Genomic DNA, 19,866 nt, shown 5'->3' on the forward strand with positions numbered 1-19,866 from the left:
GAGAGTGTTCACAAGGTCATCAGGAGGTTGTACCAGGGCTGTCACAGAATTCCCTTCCTACACAGACTTTTGACTTTATGATTACAAGGGTGTAACTGCAATGAAAATACTCAAACTAGTTTCAATAATTTATTTAAGAAAAAAAAAAAAAAAATTAAAGAAAAAGGAAAAGAAAATGCAAACACTGTAACTTTCAAGTCAGAAATGCCTTGTCATTTTCTTAAATAAATGATCACTACTAATGATCAGGGCCCTTACAGTTAAACGCAAATGGAAACCTTCATGTAATGGAATACTACATCAACTTTTCAAGCATTTCAGGTTACTCACGTTTTCAGTAGTCTCGTAAATTAGAAAAACAAGTATTACATACGTTGTTAAAAAAGATTTTTCAGCTTACAGTTGACTATGATAAAAATATTTCTGAATGCTGAGTAGATGTAGTCTGATATAAGCTACTTTTAATCTATTTTACTGTTTTCAAATTGAATTTTACTCAAAAATGTTCACAACTTAGGAGCAGGTAATTATGGAATTAACTATTCAGTGCACAGTGCTGAACTAGTAGATGAAATGAACTACTTGACCACTGAAAACTAAAAATTCTAACATACAAATACATGTTTCCAACAACAGAAATTATTTCTAGTTTCAGATGTCATTTTTGGAAAGGAAAGAAAATAACTAGAAGGCTCTGGAACTCTGAGAAGAGTTTTCTTATGTTCACTCCTGCTTTTTAATGCCAAATAGCGTGTGTGTGTGTATCAAGTATACCAAGCACTTGCTTGATTTAGAGAACTAATATCAAACATTGTTGTCCTTTCTGCAAATATGAGAAAGCCTGTAGTACAGTCACTATGAGTAGCCACACAGCTGGACATTCTAGGCAGCACATTTAATAAAGATGAAAGTTATTAACTGTACCCTGAGAACCATGGAACTAGTCTTTACTGGGCAATCAATCTCCAAACATTAGACTTGTCACTTTTAAGGCATGAGAAATCTGTGGTGCAAGACTGAAATTCTGCTGATTGGAATGTACGGTACCTTTATATATAGCTTGATAATACTAGAAGTTACTAGAAATATTACTTAGTAATAGACTTATTACATAGTCTTATTACTCCCACATAAGAAAGCTAGGAAAGGACTGAGCCATTTGAAATCGAATGAAATCTTTCAGTAAAGTTACTCTGAATATGTACTGGACTTCTTGAAGTAATGAATATTAAATAGGAAGTATCTGTTCAGAAAAAGCTCTGCATAAAATGTGTCACTAAGATACTGAAATGCTCAAAAAGATAACTACTAAATCACCTTCGCTATACAGAATATTTTATTATCTCCAGTAATCAACAACTGGGACTGGAACCTAAGGTAAGAAAAAGAAACATGGTAAGACAAATTTTCATTATGAAATTACCAAATCCAGCCTAGCTGCTGGTGGAACATAAGGAAATAAGCCTGGAAAATACAAGCTAGCTCTCACAGAAGTTTCACACATATAAGGTTCACAGCTGCTTCCCTTGCCTCACACTTCCCTTGCCTCCCACTCCTGAATTTCTTTTGTCCTGAACACAGAAAAACAAAGAAATCTGATCTGGTACTGAACTCAAGCTTGCAAACTCACTGAATTAGGCAATGAATAGTAAAAACAAGATATTTGTGCAGGTATGGACAAGCAAGATCAGACCAGTTGCTTGTTATCTCTGGTGCAAAATTCAAGCTGACAGATTCTTCTCTCCACTGTCTTCTCAGTACAGCATGATCTTATCTAAATTGCACACTATTAGTCAAAACTGTATTCAAATTTGATAGTTTCAGTTTAACAATGTATTAAAACAGTCACATTACTTTCCACTACTAACAAGTGTCAGCCATGAATGTCATTCTGTAGTGTGGGTAAATCTATGTTAAAACAAGAGATATATATACATTAAAACAGCTTCCAGGCTCTTAAGTAAAAATTAGGATCATAGTGTAGATTGCAGTATATAAACCAGAAGGTAAAGCAATCATCTCTAAATTGCTTTCAGAAAGATTGGGAAGGCTATGCCAGACACATGACCCTTAAGAAACCACATAATAGCAAAAAAAAAAGTTGAGATGTTTTAGCAAGAAGCATTAAGGCTGAGAGTAACAGACTTAGGCAGACCAGATTGAAGAAGACACCAGATATTGCTAAGTTAATGCCAAAAAACACTCCTCAATAATGAGTGGATAAACGGTACCCCAGAATTCCCACATCAACACAACTAAATTCAACACAACCTCCACTAATTCCTTAGGTATAAGATTGTGTCTCATGGCCACGATGTCCACTAGCCCAAAAACCACTTAATCTTCTGTATGAATATCAGGAAAAATGGAATTAATGCCAATGCTGCAGCATGTTTAAGTGTATATATTACAGGAAGTAGGATATAATAGAAAAAGTAATCCTCGTTTATCCCCATCAAGACAAGTCTGCTGAGACCGGTTCATCCAGCTTAAAATACTTAGTGAAAGTACAAATATCAAACCAACTGCTTTGCTGTAAAGCTCTAGCAATCCATTGCCAAAGCTATACAAAGTTTTCTTGGCATATTAGTTTTCTGCAATGGTTCATGTGTGATAGATTTGCTCGGAGAAAAAGTATTTAAGTTATGATTCAGTGCACTTTTCTTTCCAATGACCTGAAATCTTGAAGAGTTCAAGATTTTCCTAACTCATTCCAAGAGAATATGGTTTCTATAGGAAGGTGAGTGCTTCAATCATTTATGTTGTACCAAACTGCTCCCTCCTCCACACAGCTCTCATATTCTAAATAGTCACATAGTTAGAAGGGCTGTTCTGAAAGTAGTGCCTTGTATTCCTTTATGTTGGCCCAGAATTTCAAAGGTGGAGGTTTGTGAAATAGCAGTAGAGGTTGATGTATTTCAATATTGCATTTTGCTGCCATACGACAGATGGCAGAGGAGAATGATTAAATGGCACTTGACATAGAAGTGCATATGAAGCAAAAGTGTGGAACTGAACTCCCCCATGTGGAAAAAATGGCACCCACTGACATTCATCAACACTCCCTGAACTCAACAGTGGATTTAGGCACAGTGAGGTGGTGGCTGTTGCATGCATTTCAGCAGTAGTAACAGCAATGTAAAAGACTGGCCATGTACTGGATGGCCATACATAGCTTAATACCATGAAATGAACAATATCTCCCTATTAAGTGCAAACCAGCAGATTACAACCAGGAAATGGTATGGAGCTGAATACTGGCTTCAATACGCTGGAAAAAATGGTGGCAATGCTGGAAATTGAAGTTTGCCACCTAGTGGATCCCACCAATGCTCACTCAGGAAAACAAAGGAGACCAATAGTATGTATGTCAAAATCTACTGAACCAATAAAAGGCTGAAGGTGATGGCTTCCTGACTGCATCACTACTGGTGATAAGATGTCATGTCATCACTACGAGCTGGACTCAAAATTACAATCCATGAAGTGGGGACGTGAATTCCCCAACAAAGAAAAAGTAGTGATCCTTCTGGATTTCCTGAAGCCCAGACAAGCCATCGGCTCTGACCACATCATGACACTGACAAAGCCAAAAGTTCCAACTTCCAGTCAGGACAAAGATAATAATTTTGCCCTTGCAACACAATAATGCCAGATCCTGTATCTGTTGAAGACCACGTAGGCTAGATTTGGTGTCTTCTGACTTCCATCTGTCCAAGCCAATGAAGGACACATTGCACGAGCAGCATTTTCTTAGCAGTGATACCATTACAGCAGTGGTGAAACGGTGAATCGCATCCAGTGGTGCAGCTGAGAATTTGCTCCATCAAACAGTTTTATTGTGCTCTTTGTATATAGCGTAGTTTCCAAAGAAATGGGAGGCATTAATTTTGGAGCAACTTATGTAAAGTATGAATCTCTCCAAAACTATGTAGATACTTCAAATACCTTATACAGGACAGTCAGTTTGAAATATGCATTCCAATTTTAAATGTTGAGTTAGAACACTTTATGGAAGTAACTTTTGAGGATATAGAGTATCACGTCAAGGAAATAGTACAAATCACTTCTTATGAACTTCCGAAATCTACTCGGTATTTAAATATAGTTCTGTAAGCACTTTTCAAAATGGTAGATTGTCAAAAGGTGGAAGTGATTATTCCTGCAGTTTTGATTGATTCCATGGAAAATCATTATCATTCCATTTATCACCTATTAAAGCTATTTCTCTGAAGTCAGAACACTTCAATTTACTAAGCTGGCAGAAGAAAATCAGATGTCTGAGATTACAGTCTATTTCACAATGCATATTTATCAGATGCATGTGCTGGGAAGGGGAGGGGGATAATACCCTCCTGCTGCATCTGTACATATGTAAGTTATGAGAATTTTCAGAAGTTCAGGCATTTCATAGAAGCAGTAGGAAAGATTTAGAGGCCCTTCACTCTCATACTGCCACACCATGATCCTCCATTGCCAGCACTCTTTATCACTACCATTATGTCTGTGCAAGTTTAAAGATTCATTTTTCAAGCATGCCATCCAACAGAAGTTATAGGGTTGCATTTTCACACTTGACCTGGCATCAGCAAAGATATTCAGCTGATGAGATAGCAAAGTATATTAAATCACCCTAAACTCCAATTCCTACCAGGAAAAACCACACTAAGCTAACAGCAGGTTAGGCATCCAGCATTCACATGGACTGCTTTATATAGGTAACAATCTGGAATGTAATCCTACCTCAAAAAACTGGCCCTTTTCCATTGAGGCTGCATAAAATCCTAACTTCCCACTTACCCTTGTTCATCATCTATGTCTCAGAATAGGACTTCACACAGCCTTATCAGAACAGACAAACGTCTCACCTAAATATTTCAGAGTAATTCCAGTATCTCAGCAATGCAAAACTTTCAGAGGAATCCATCAAGCTAGAACAACCTGAAGTACTCCTAACAAGACTGTACACAATCAGATTTTGAAAAGACTTGCTGGGGCCTGCAAGCCTACGGTGGCTTTCCTACACAGTTCTGTCTCACCAAATAATGCCATCATCATGTTGAAACATAATGGTTGAATTCTTTAACAGCACAAATGTTTCCAAATGGAGGAGTAAAATGAATAGTATATGACGTTGTTACCATATATTGTCTATTGGATCACAAGCATCTTCTGTACAGGAAAAAAAATCAGCAATAACTGCAACATTCTCTTTGTCAAGTATACAGGTATTTCTAGAGTAAGACTAAATGCTATTGTACTGCTGGTAATTAACTAATGAAAGATAGAAGAAGAAAAAACACAAAAACAGGTAGGAACAGGTTGCTCAGAGAAGAGGGGGGGGAGGGCTCCTTCTTCAGAGATATTCAAGATCCATCCGAGCACCTTCCTATACAACCTGCTGCAGGGAATCTGCTTTAGAGGGAGGTTGAACTCAGTGATCTCCAGAGGTCCCTTCCAACCCCTACAATTCTGTGATTCTGTGAACTCTAGTATGAGAGATTACAGTCAGGCAAACTTAACACATCCACATCAATACTCAACTATTCAACTACAAAGAACTGTTGAACTTCTACTAAGACCAAGAAAACAAGATTTTTTTAAGGAATACCAACAATAATCTAACAAAGGAAAAAGGGAGATACTACTTCTCAACCTGATATATACCAGATTCCCTTCAGATTTAAAACCAGCAGCTCTGAACTTCAGTTGAATGGCTTTCTACTGCAGTTAACCTGTCACCCTTAGGCATGTCAGAGGTAATAAGGCTGAGTACGCACAGGACCCAGCCGTGATCTTGCAAGAATACATCTGACAGGACAGGTAATGTGAGCAGTCATTACAATGATGTGTTGATCAGATCAGAGCTAGAACTGTCTGACCTATGTTGAGGCTATTATGATTTATTCAAGGAGTCAGAGTTGGAGAGGTTTTAAAGTGGGAAAGCACAATGAAATACTTAAAGGAAACTCAGTTAACCCTGTGTCAGCATAAGTGAGGTGTCTGAATGGTGAGTAGTGCACTGGTGGACTGATTTGGTGCAGGGATCTCAAAAACTAACTGGTATTTCATTGATCCCATCTATTTCTCTAAACAGCAGTGACATCATGACTTACCAGATTATCACCGTCAAACATTAGCAGAATGGTTTTTGCTAGCAAAATCATTTGTAGTTAGTAACATTTTTAGATACTATACCATCTTAAGGATTTAATAACTTCAGTAATCCACTATTCTGTTCCCATTTAAGTTGAAAAAGCTGCATCATTTCGGAGTTGAAACAAGCTCTCTTTTTTGTCACTGTCTGGATACCTTAGTTTGTCAGAGTTGAATTGGTACTCCACATGCATGATGGATTTATCAATTATCATAGTACCTTTGTCAGCTCTAAACACCAGATTCTCACTTCATTAACAAAGAGACTACATGTGAAATACTAGAAGTATCCTTGACCAGGATTTGTATGCTAACTGACAGCTTTAGCATGGACTGTTGGCGTAGAGAGAGAAGAAAAATTGTGATGAGAACTGCTCTAGACTTAATATTTACATGCAGAAGAGCTTTTCACACAGCTGTCATCCATATTTATCTGCCTTACATTCCATGTTTCTGAAGCACTTGTCACCAGTACTGATCAGCAGAAAGGAGAAAATTACTCACAAATCAGAATCAACCTTCAACCATTTTTGTGAGGTACTATCAATTTGGCACCCTCTTCAAATGACATATTTGCATTAACTCTAACACCTCTTGCAGGCAAAATGGCCTGGCAAACCACTTACAAGCACAGAAAAGCATGGCCTAGAGGCGTAAAGCATCATTTCAGGCTTTTTAAGAACCATATTATGTCTTCTGGTTAAATTCTGCACCATCTGAATATATAAAAAATACGTTCAAAGAACAGCTCACTAAAGTGTCTGGAATCCCTTCATAGCTACCCTGACAGACCTGATAAAGCATTACTAATTCAGCCCTACCCTGAACGTATCTAACAGGAATAGAATTAGTATTTAGACTTTCTGCATTGTAACGTTTGCTCTTTCTCCCCTCACGTTCAAGGCATTCAAAGCTGCAGACTATAGTACATCAGAATAAGGCACTCAGTTTGTCATGTTGAAGCTATGCCACCTTGTACAAAGTATTTAAATTTATTACAGTTCGGAAATAAAGCAGCAAGCCCAATTCTAGTAAACAAGATGACACATAATTACAGCGACTGCTTGTATTTTGGGTCTCTTTCAGAGAAGACCAAGATTGCCTGTGACAAGCCTGAATTCATGCCCACCTCCCAGACTACTCCCACACATTGAGGAATTTAATTCCTTTTGACAATATTTAATCTGTAATGAGCAAGCTTTTACACAATTATCCATTTATATGTAATAAGATTGAACTTTCTGAAAGAAATATTGAGCATTTCCCTATCCATTAGGGATCAAAAACACTCTTCAACCAGGAAATACTTATAGATTTATTCCCTTTAATAGAAGAGATTTGTCTGAGAGGAGTTGCCAGTATTCTCCATTTGACAGGAAAAAGTAGAAGTGGAGACATACGAACTCACATGGGAAGTTTGTTCTGCATAGCAGCTGTGTACTGTCCCTTGGATCCTGTTCCTCTAAACATACAGGATTACAAAGCCCTGTCTTTTGGATATAAATTCAGGTTCCTTTCCATAGCACAGACAAGACTTGTCTCCAGTTCAGATAGTCAAAAAAAGTCCATGGACCAGATCTCCTACAAGGACTACAAGGACTTCCTTTCAATCTCAACTGCCTACACATCTCAACATTTAAATGAAGAAAAGCATCTTGAGTAGAAATACCATCCATGTAAGCTTCCCATATTTTTTATCTTCCGTTCTTTACAATTCTTAATGTCATATTTATGAGACAGCTCTTCCTGATGATTAGATAAACATGGAATTCTATGTCAGAATTCCAAAAAGGTGCCCAAGCATACAAATTCATCAAAGCAATAGTTCACTAAAATTTGTTCAAAGTTGAAACTCCTGCAAATTACTTGTCGTAGTCTAAGAGAAAAACACTGATAGTGCAAAGAAAACTATTTAGAAAGTAGTCTTCCAGGCAAAATGGAGGAAAGGAATGAAGATATCAGCAGAAACAGAAGCAGCCCTGAAATTTCCAATGAAAGCTATCTCAAGGAAGTAAAAAATTGCAGAATCATATGATGATAGAATGGCTTGGGTTGGAAGGTCATTTAGTTCAACCTTCCTGCTATGGACAGAATTGGTAACCACTAAATAAGGCACTTGATTAGGTTGCTCAGCTCCCCATCCAACCTGGCAAATTCTAATGATCTTCTGTTATTGTTTCGTTCCTTTTTTAAACATTAGTAGTTATATTTTTGGAGACAGAAAAGAATTAAGTTCCACAGAACACTGAATGCCTAACATGCTTCCATGCAGCAATGTATTAATACCTAATAAAGAAATATTAGGAATTCAAAGATATCAACAAAATAGTTTCTACTTCCAATAGAATACACTGCCTAATTTCAGAGTGTGCATATGCCCAGTTCAAGACTAACACTGCCTGAAACTGAAGACAAGAAGGAAGAAATTTACACAGTGAGTTTCTCTAGCAGTTCATTTTAAGCTGTATTTTTTGTGTGAAAAATCAAGTATGTCCCCAAGCCCAGAATCAGCACTAATTTAAATGTAATTATTTCTTTCTTCTATTCCAAAATGGATTCTACTATTCTGAAGATATTATTTATAGTTTGTTTTCAACATGTTTTTTGCGTGCTTCACAACATTCTTCTTTGCATTCATTGCACGAAACATTCCATGCTATCTTAAATGGAAGAGTCGTCTCCTTAAGATATACCATTACTATCTTTTCATAAGCATTCAGCTATGTAGTATGAAAATTACACTTACCTTAGGGAATTGCTTTACTGGAATCAAAACTTTTTGCCCCAACTTCATATTTTTATTGATGACCACATCAATATATTTTTCTTCCTCCTTTCCTTCTCCTTTCTGGTATTTTTCAATTTCTATTAAAAGAAAAATGTTTGTTATTTTCTTAGCTTAATACTGCTGTTTGAAAGCTTAAGAATCTTCAAAGCGAATATAAATTTAAAATAATAACTTCAGAAATAATACTGTATAGCATGACACTAATATACATAATTCCTGCAGCATAAAAGAATTGAGTAAACCATGTTTTCCACTTACAGCATTTTTAATCTTTACATTCAGATCATTATCTTAAATTATCAGTGCAAGCAATTTAAATTTGTTTTGACTTTATTTAGGATACATTTATGTATCGTATGGCTCAAGAAAGGAAAAAAACTATTTTGTCTTAGACATTTTACTTTTTGAATTCAAGAATTTATCACGTCGTTAATTACTATATGTTATTACATATACATTTGTATATAAAATTCTATAAGATATGCATTTGTAATGGTGGTTGTATACTGCAAAAAATGTCAACTCAAGTTCTCAAAATTTCAGAATTGCAACTAAAGCACACTGGAATAACACTCATCTGAGACCTCTAGACATGACCCAAGATGACAATTCGGAACGTGATTTAAAAGTAATGAGATGAGAACAAACGCAGGCCTCCTATTCTGCAGATTGAATAATTCCATTTCCCTCACAGCTGCTCGTCCTAAGTTTGTTCTCTAGTTACTTCACCAAACCTGAAGGTATCTGAAAGAACAGGCCTCCCTAGATATACATTCAAATCTACTTGGCAAGACCCTAGAAAATTTTATCGTATGAATTCTAACAGCGTAAACACTTGGGAAGACCCATATTCTGTAAAGCAACCTTCTTCCAGTGCCCTTTATACTGCAGCGCACTAATAAAAAACACTGAATTTCAGTACAAGGCCCTGCAAAATGGTGACAACAGAGAAATATTTCAACCACTGAATCAACAACGGAATTTACGTGGGTTCTGCAGATGCCACTTTATGGACTGAAGAATTATAAGCAATAAGACAGACGTAAAGTCATATTGAAATTCAGTCCCAGATGAAATTAAGACTGAAATTTTGCAGACCATGATGTTCCAGTTCACAGAAGGCACATGAATGATGTGTTAAGAATTCTGAATTTCTCAATCCACGCAGACCTGAAGTGCAATACTACTGCAGTACTCTGAAATATAAATGAACTACTTCCAACTCCCCTGCTTCCTCATCTAACAAGGACAACAAGGGAAAGGCTCTCATTTTTTCGGATAACAAGATCAGACACCCAAAGTTTCATGTTTTGAAGTGCAAAGCAAACTATGACATTGATTTTTAGCACTATAGTTTGTACACGCTAAGTATGAATCCTCAAAACTCAGAACTGTGAAACCAGAAGAATGAAGAACTCTAGCAAGATTTTATACCAATATTAACCACATAACAAAATTGTAACAAAAACTGTTCTATTCTATGACTGAAGCAAATACAACCATCATGAAATTTAACAGCAAGACTAGAAGTTGTTTAGAAAAGCAGAATAACATAATCTGACTGCATTCCAGATCCAAACACTACAAGACAGTGCATTAATTTCATTTTGAAACAGATCAGTGCACAGAAGACTCCCGGTAGTTACCAGATACAAAATCTTTAGACGTTTTCAGTAGCAGTAATGAATGATAAAGTAGAGTCATCTTTCTAGAGTAATTTAAGCTCACAGAGTGGAAATTGCTTTAAGACTCAAATTCAGAAGATCATTGTGTTTTTATCAATGGGTAGGTACAGCTAAAAATTCATTTTCTCCTGCTGAGAACACATTACAGTATGGTACATACAGCAATCCTCCCCTGTCCACCAGAGGTATTTTCATAGAAGTTGCATTTGTAGATCTAAAAAAAATCCAAATTAGAACCATGAATTTGCAAATTAATCCTTGTTAAAAGATATTCATGGAAAACACTAATAAGTATGACACAACTGAAAGTTTCAGGAACATTTGGAGATCTCAGACTTGTAGATGTTTAAGTGTTACAAACGAGGTCCTAAAAACATCACAATAATATTCCTCAGATGACCAACCACATAAATTCCTTCAGTGTGATGTTACTTGCATGTTCTAAATCTTAGCTCTAAATCTTAGCTCATCGTTTCAGTTTGGTATTAGAAAAACTTGTTGATGGCAACCTCAATGCAACATTTATTCATTATTCTGATTTACTTAAGACAGCAAGATTAAAAAAGTCATAAAAATAGCATCATCTTCTTGCACTAATAATCACTCAACATGAAGCAGCCAGTAAGTTTTGGGGAAAAAACAAACAAACAAACAAAAAAAACACCTCTCATTTGAAGAGCTTCTTTTGTACCACTAATAAGCTATGTACTTTTATTGACCACGTTAAGAACAGTCATTTCTGTATTTCCCACTGCTTAAAAAACCTTCCAATTGATTGAACAAGCTACTGAACCTCATGAGATTGCCAATCAATTGTTAGCAAAATGGATGACATTTTCCCCTATTTTACTTCAAATTCTTTTTCTTCTGAGCAGCCATAAAATGCACTGACGTACCATTACAAAACAAGAATTTACTCATATTATTTTCAAATTAATGTGAATAACCTAAGACTTCTTAAATGTTCACTGAACTAATGACAGAAGCTATCCAAGGAGCAAAAAATTTTATCACAGATTTGTTTTTACTGATTTCATTACACTCAAAACTAAGGCAAATCTGAAATAAAACTAAGCATTGAATTAAGCATCGAATCGGATTTACGCAAGTCACTTGTTATTTATCATCCACGTATATAAAGCTCTAGATAATTAGGGAAAAATCATGCACAATCACATAGTAAATCCAATCAGATTTCCAAGGTCAAATGGACAGGAAGATTTGCTTTTTCTTAATCCTTAGATTACATTCAGTGCTGCTTAGCTATATGAAGTAATGACATCTCTAAGATCACAAATAGTAAATGAACATGTGATTAAAGCTTTTCCTAATACTAGATATTAAAATCCCATGCTCTCAGATCAAGGATACAACTAATGCAATAGTAGAGGAATTTAGCTGGATGAAGAAATAACTGCTTTTATTTTATTTTATTTTATTCTTCTTTGCTTGTTTGGCTTTACATTTAATCATAGCAGAGATCTATGCAATGATTACTTCTCAGTTAATTCACCAAACAACACTGTTAGATACATTAGATAATGACAAAGTAGAATTGCTTCATGTTAATCTCAAGGTAGAATTAATCTTCCTTTGGAAAAAACTACAAGCTACGATTCCAGGTCCCTCTCCTAAGCCAATCTAAGTACCTGCAATTAATGCAGAATGACGTGATAGTGTGTACTTGTCTCTTGTAAATCAATTTGTAAATCAATGCAAGACAAAATGTCAAACTCAAAGTAAACAAGTGTGTATTGCATTTATACTTAATACAGTGTTAACAAAACGACAGAAACAAGAATCAACTAAGTCTGGAAATCCTTAAGGAAAGATATTGCTTTTCCTCTGACTCAGAAGTTTTATTAGAGACCTTATTAAATTCAAGTGATTTCATTAATTTTCCTACTTCAGATGAAATGTAGGTGAAGAACAGAAGGTTAAACTCTTAGGACATCGAAATGTTTTCGAAAAACAGGGTGCTGATGAAAGCGCACTGTGGTTCCGCTAGAAATAATATTCACATTCATTTCCAAAATTAAAATATTCTAAGAATATTATAATTTATGAATGCACTCATATAAAGGGTGACGGCAAAATATGCCAAAGATGTTTGGAAAGCTGCTAGCAGCACAAAAGCGTAACACTGCATCTTCTCAGCAAATCTGAACACATAACGGACATGGATATCCTAGGTAAAACCATTCTGCCTGGAGACGAAAGTTGGGAGGGATGTCAGAGTTCATAAAATGAGGATGCAAAGATGATGGAGCCAGGCGCTCCTCTGTAGTGTCTAGCACCAGGACAATAAGGCACTGAGCACAAACTGGAACACTGGAACTTCCCCTTGATCTTCAAAAAGCTGTGTGGATGACAGCACTGGCACAGCTTGCCCAGAGAGGCTGCAGAGTCTTTTCTGCTACTGGCCAGATAAAATAATTCTCTAGATAGATGCGTGGCCTGACAGTACAGTCATTCCTTACACTTTCATGTTGGATAATATATATATATATAAAATATACTGTTATATATATATATCAGTAAAAAGATTAGAACTACACTTTGGCTCACTAGGTTGCATTTTTATACAGATCTACATTAAAGAATACACATAGGCTTTGAGAAAAGCAAGCTTCTGAAGGAGGAAAAGAGTATTCTCAGTAGCAGCATAATTACAGAGTAGTTTAATGGAGAAAGAACAAGGACAGTATTATCTGCCCTGTTTCAAACTTTCTACAACTCTTCCAGCACAGAGCATCATTAACTACTTCTGAAGCAGCCTTTGGGATTAAAGGACTACATTTATACCATATGTGAAGTTCTCCAGCATTCCATGCTATTTTTCTTATTTGAAATTTTTCACTGTAACAAATCTACACTTGGATCTCAGAAGATTCAAATTCTAAGCTTACCAGCTCTGAGGATGCTGGCAAAGGCAAATTAGAGAACTAGAATAATCAAGAAAACGAAAATAGACTCACCGACTTCAAAATAATGGACAAATGTTTGTGGTACAGTTACACCTAAAGCCATTCTGAATGGTTACAACAGACTTGAATGAAAAATACGATGAAATTATAAATGTTCAATGCAGCTGCTCTACTACCGTACCCATCCATGTTCATTATTTCACAAATTCCACCCATATTCTTTAGTCATCATTTTAGTACTCTGAAAAAAATTGGGTTTTAGCACAAATTTAGACTCAGCAGTAGTTCATAATTTGGAATTGGTATAAAATGAAATATTTCAATCTTAAACTACACATAAGAAATTTATAATAAGGAATTTATTTTAACAAATGTACATTATTACAATAGCAAAATTCAGAACAAATGGTTCAGTTTTTATTGTTGCTGTTGTTATTTTTTAATATGCCACTGCCTTTGCAAAAGCAATTGACAATGAATCTGATTTAAACGTAAAATAAAATGAGTGGTTCATGCTAGAATGATGTCTGCAGCATTCAACATACTCAAATTAATAACATCCATGTTGAAGGACTTAAACCAATCTTGATAATAAACTGCATTCACAAGCATTTTAAGTTCTCTTACCCAGTCCAAATACTGCTGTCTGCAATGATCTGAAAATACATCTCAGTCACCAATATGACAAATTTGAACAGGCTTTTTATTTAAGCAATTCAAAACTAAATGAACACCTATTACCTTCACACCCAAAATGCATATAATAACATTTCTTCAGACTTACTAACGTTGAAACTGTTATTAGGGAAGTAGCAACTAAGATATTCGCAGATGTTCACTCAGCCTCAGCTCAGGAAAACAAGGCGTAAACATAGGCTCGAGCCCCAGATTCCCACACCACTTCACTAAAAAATTATTATTTATCTTACTGTAAGTAGAGCTTTGGAACTCATCTGTATAATAAAGCGCTAAAAGTTCCCAAATGATTCACCTAATGTTGACAATTTTCTTCAGAGAACAAAGCTCATATATGGCTAGTTCAGGAATCCACTAACTACAAAAACATCAACTCCTTTGTTCCATGATTTCATAAAAGATTCCAAAAGCAACTGAAATATATATAACCTATGTGGATCATTTTGAAAGTAATGCCTCATATTTGTTTCCATGGAAACTACAACAAACAGCACAGTAACACTATCTACACAGCAAATTCTCAGCTATAAGACTCAGCACTGAAATGTAGTCACCACCATTAGCTAGGTATTTTCACCTGCATACCACACTCAAGTGCGCAGTCAGTGGTGGGTCCTGCACTTTGGCCACAATAAGCCCCATGCAGCTCTATAGGCTTGGGGTTGAATGGCTCGATGACTGTGAAAAGGAAAGAGACCTGGGGGTGTTGGGCAATGCTCAGTTGAACATGAGCCAACAGTGTGTCCAGGTGGCCAAGAAGGCCAACAGCATCCTGGCCTGTATAAGAAATAGTGTGGCCAGCAGGAGCAGAGAGGTAATTATCCCTCTGTACTCAGCCCTGGTGAAGCCGCACCTCAAGTATCGTGTTCAGTTTTGGGCTCCTCACTACAACACATCAAGGCTCTGGAACATGTCCAGAAAAGGGTAACGAAACTTGTGAGGGGTCTGGAGCACAAGTCCTGTGAGGAGCAGCTCGGAAAGCTAGGATTGTTTAGCCTGGAGAAGAGGAGGCTCAGGGGAGATCTCATCACACTCTACAGCTTCCTGAAGGGAGGCTGTGATGAGGAGGGGCTTGCCCTCTTCTGCCAGGCAACAAACAGGACCAAAGGAAATGGCCACAAGTTGTACCAAAAGTGGTTTAGATTAGACATAAGGAACAACTTTTTCTCTCCAAGAGTGGTCAAGTGCTGGAATGGCTGCCCAGGGAGGTAGTAGAGTTGCCATCCTTGGCAGTGTTCAAGAGGCGTCTGGATGAGGTGCTATGAGATATGGTTTAGTGCATTATGGCAGCAATGGTGATGGGAGGACGGTTGGACGAGATGATCTTGTAGGTCCCTTCCAATCTTGCAATTCTGTGATTTAAAAATCTGCACCAGTGGAGTGACTCAATGTTTCACAGCTGCTATGACAGCATCACTGCTTAGAAAATATTGCTCAAGCAGTCCACTATTCAACGTGATAACATCCACTGCTTGATCTCCATAAATGTTTAGCAAGCATCAATGAATATCAACGGTTGCAATTTTCTTTTCCCATGGGGAAATTCAATGACACATCTTTACTTCACACACACTTCAGTGTTAGGCAGCATTTTGTTAGACTACCCTCTGCTGCCAGCTGTCACACGGTAACAAACTGTAACCGAATATTGGTGGGGAGATACAACCTTTACTGCTATACCGTCAATGTTTGTCTCACTTTGTGGACCAACATGATAACACATAGGAGGGATCACTTTCAGGGCAGCCTTCATACATTTCACAAGTGGTGTCCCCCAGGACTCGGTACTGGGTCTGCTTCTATTTAACATCTTTACTAATGATCTTGATGATGGGATTGAGTGCACCCTCAGTAAGTTTTCAGACAACACCAAGTTGGGAGGGAGTGTTGATCTGCCAGAGGCGAGAAGGGCACTACAGAGGGACCAGGATAGACTGGATCAGTGGGCCAAGGTAAACTGTATGAGTTTCAATACAGCCAAGTGTCAGATCCTGCATTTTGATCACAACAACCCCAGGCAACACTACAGGCCTGGGGAAGAGTGGCTGGAAAGCTGCCTGATGGAAAGGGACCTTGGTACAGTTTCTGCCCCCTTGCTATGTGCAGAGTCACCAACCACTAGATCAGGCTGATACCATGGGAATCAAAAGAATGGGGCCAGGCTCTTTCCAGTGGTGAGCAGTGATAGAACAAGAGGCAACAGACGAAAGTGGAAACACAGGAAACTCCATACAAACTCAAGGAAGAACTTAATCACTCTGAGGTTGACAGAGCACTGGAACAAGCTGCCCCGAGTCCACAGAGTGTCCATCCCTGGAGGCTTTCAAGAGTAGCATGGACATATACTGGAGTGACATACTGCTGTGAATTTGCTTTAGCAGGGCAGTTGGACCTGACAATGCCCAGAGGTCACATCTAACCCCTAAGGTTAATTGCACAGTTGCAATCCAATAGCTGTGAACAATGTCCAAGTGGAGATCAGTGACAAGTGGCATTCTTGTGAGGTCCATATTGGGAACACCATTGCTTAAAGTAGTTTTCAGAAGCACAACAGTGGGATTGTGTGCTCCCTCAGGACCTTTACCAGCAACACCAGTGTGGTATGGCTGAGGAACTGGAGAGAACACATGCAATACCAGAGGGGCCTGGAAAGGCTTGAAAGTTGGGCTTGCAGAAACCTTATGAAATTACATGTTGACACAGCATGCACATGACAACAATGAGATAAGGCCTAACCAGCTCGGGTTCATGAAAGGTAGGTCCTGTCTAAATAGCCTCATCTCCTTCTGAGGGCTGCAGACTCAGCTGGTGAATGAGCAAAAGGCTATTGATGTAGACTACATAGGCTTCACCAAAGCCTTAGCCATTGTCATTCACAGTATTCTGGAGGAGCTGGCAACCCATGACTTAGACAGGCACGCTCTTTGCTGGGTAAAAAGCAAGCTAGATGGCCAGTGTGACAATACATGAGCTAGTGCCAGGCCAAGTGTGCTGATCCCTAGGGGTCAGTAGTGGGACCCATCTTGTTTAATATTCTTATTAACAATTTGGATTAGTGAATTGAGTGCATCTTCAGCACGTTTGCATATGATACCAATCTGGGGAAAAGCACTGACATGCCTGAGGTCAGGAAGACCCTACAGAGAGACACTGACAGGCTGGAAAGATGGACAAAAGCAAACTGAATGAGCTTCAACAAAAATCAAACAAGTCCAGCACTTTGGCAATAACAAGATGGGAAGGTACAGGTTCAGTGCAGAGTGGCTAAAAAGCTGTGTGAACAGAGAACATCAGGGGTATCGATCAAAGTTCAGTCGAGTATGAGTTAGCAGCATGCTCCTGAGGCCAAGTCAGCACAGGGCACTCTGGCTTGTATCAGAAACAGTGTAGCCAGCAGGAGTAGAGAGATTATAAATACCCAGTAAACAGAACTGGTGAGACCCTAAGTTGGTCCACTGGTCACAGCCAAAGGGTCATGATCAACAGCTCAATGTGTGAGTGGAGGCTAGTCAGATAAGGCATTCCCCAAGGGCTGCTGGTTGATGTTGAATAGCACCAGTCCCAGCAATAAGTAACAGAAATGAGTGTACCCTCAGCAAATTCGCAGATGAAACCAAGCTAAGCAGTGCAGTCAATACACTGGAGGAAAGGGAAACCATCCAGAGGGACATCAAATGGAGAAGGGGATCCATGTGAGCCTTATTAAGTTCACATAGGCCAAATGAGAAGTGCTGCACTTGGGCTGGGACAATCCCAGGTGTTTATACAGACTGGGAGAAGAACCCCTTGAGAGCATCCCTGCAGAGAAGGACTTGGGAGTCCTGGTGGACTACCAGCTCAGCTAGACATGAGTCAGCAGTGTGTGCTTGCAGCCCAGAAGGTGAACTGTGTTTTGGTCCACATTTAAAAAAAAAAAAAAAAAAAAAAAAAAAAAAAAGGGTGGCCAGCAGGGAGAGGGAGGTGATTGTCCCTCTCTACTCAGCACCTGTCAGGCCCCATCTGCAGTACTGCATCCAGGCCTGATACTCTCCACACAGAGAGTAGTGATGCAGTGGAACAGGTTGCCTAAGGAGGTTGTGGAAGCCCCATCCCTGGAGGTATTCAAGGCCAGGCAGGATGTGGCTCTGGGCTGCCTGGTCTGGTGGTTGGCAACTCTGCATATAGCACAGGGGTTGAAAGCAAATGGTCATTGTGGTCCCTTTCAACCCAGGTCATTCTATGATTTCATGATTCTATGCTAAGCAACACACTAAAATTTAGTGGAATAATTAACAAGTATACCGACATTCAAGATGAACAAAACCCAAGCTGAACTGGTAATATTGGCATATATCAAGGAGTGAGTAATGCCAGAAAATGCCAGAGCTACCATTGACTACAGCCACCTTCACTGCCTACATAAACCCAGATACTTAAGTTACTCTTCTATTGCTTTTGCCCACAAAGGAGCAATATGAAAAGTACAAACACCAAGAACCAGATACATAATTACATGGTGATTCAATTATGTTTAAATATCTTCAGAACTAGAACAGAAAACACTGATGCTCTCATTTAAAAATAAATAAATGTATTTTCTAGATGTGAGTGGAGAAAGAAGGTGCAAAAAACCAAGTGCTTCTATTCAGGAAATGCAGGGTCTGGCCTCTCAGAGGATGAAGGTTAGCTGAGAAGAAACTCAGTATGCTATGTTACCTATGGAAGGTAAATGGAACAGTTTAAGGGTGCATGTGAAAAATATCAAAGCAATCATAATATGCACCTATTTTCCCACACATTCATCTGTAAATCATGGATCTTGTATTGAGATACACACATTAATGTATCAATCATGCTAAGTTTCACACCTCACTTACCTTAATTCACTGATGGTATTTTAGAACAAGTGCAGGAACAGCTGATCTCATTAAAAAACAGTAACTAAAATGCTTGAATGTGCTGCTTAATATTAAGTCAGGAAATAAAGGTTCTTAAATGAACTGAATAGGATCAGACTGCCCGTTAACAACAACAAAAACTAGAAAGAACATTTAACCAAGGAAAGTTTAATTTTTCATCAAGGCACAAGCATAACTAATCACAAACATTTCCACCAGATTCCTGATATGAGGGTTTAGAGACTTAACAGTCAGTATTTCAGAGAAGAAAATAAATGTTAGTCTCCACTGGAGACAGATGTAAACAACACTACATTCTCAGATTTATTTTAGTATCCATTTCAGAAGCTAAACATCTAAACAGGTTATTATTCCCATTTACTATGGCTCAAAAATATGAACACTAAATTCTTATTAAGAGCAGAGACAGAAAAAGCATTTTTTTCCCCCATTAATTTCATATAGCTTCCATTTTAGCCCTTGTATAATAACTCTATTGGCAGTACCCCTTGACAAGAAGCAAGGGATTAACTATGTAGCTGGCCAGAAGCATCTACTCTCTTTAATCTATTTTTCTGAAGGGGCCATCTGCTCTTATTTCTTCATTTCATGTTCTAGCTTGAAATTGCATTCGCTATTCTGTTAGGATTTCAATTAGTTGCATGTAAAAGTTTCTACCATGTTAGGATGGCTGTCTTGAGAATGAAATGCTCTAAGGTAAAAAAAAGGGGAAAAGG

The 19,866-nt window shown here is 38.0% G+C and overlaps 1 protein-coding gene across 1 annotated transcript in view; it reads right to left on the reverse strand.

Moving 5' to 3' along the window:
- Positions 1 to 19,866, reverse strand: part of KHDRBS3 (KH RNA binding domain containing, signal transduction associated 3) — a 76,975-nt gene that overhangs the window by 46,090 nt on the left and 11,019 nt on the right. The window contains exon 3 of the mRNA XM_072328323.1: positions 8,903 to 9,021. Within this exon, the coding sequence (XP_072184424.1) occupies positions 8,903 to 9,021 (119 nt within the window). The remainder of the gene's footprint in view (positions 1 to 8,902; positions 9,022 to 19,866) is intronic.

Source organism: Excalfactoria chinensis, chromosome 2, assembly GCF_039878825.1.
Source record: "Excalfactoria chinensis isolate bCotChi1 chromosome 2, bCotChi1.hap2, whole genome shotgun sequence".
In the NCBI taxonomy this organism is placed as follows: domain Eukaryota; kingdom Metazoa; phylum Chordata; class Aves; order Galliformes; family Phasianidae; genus Excalfactoria; species Excalfactoria chinensis.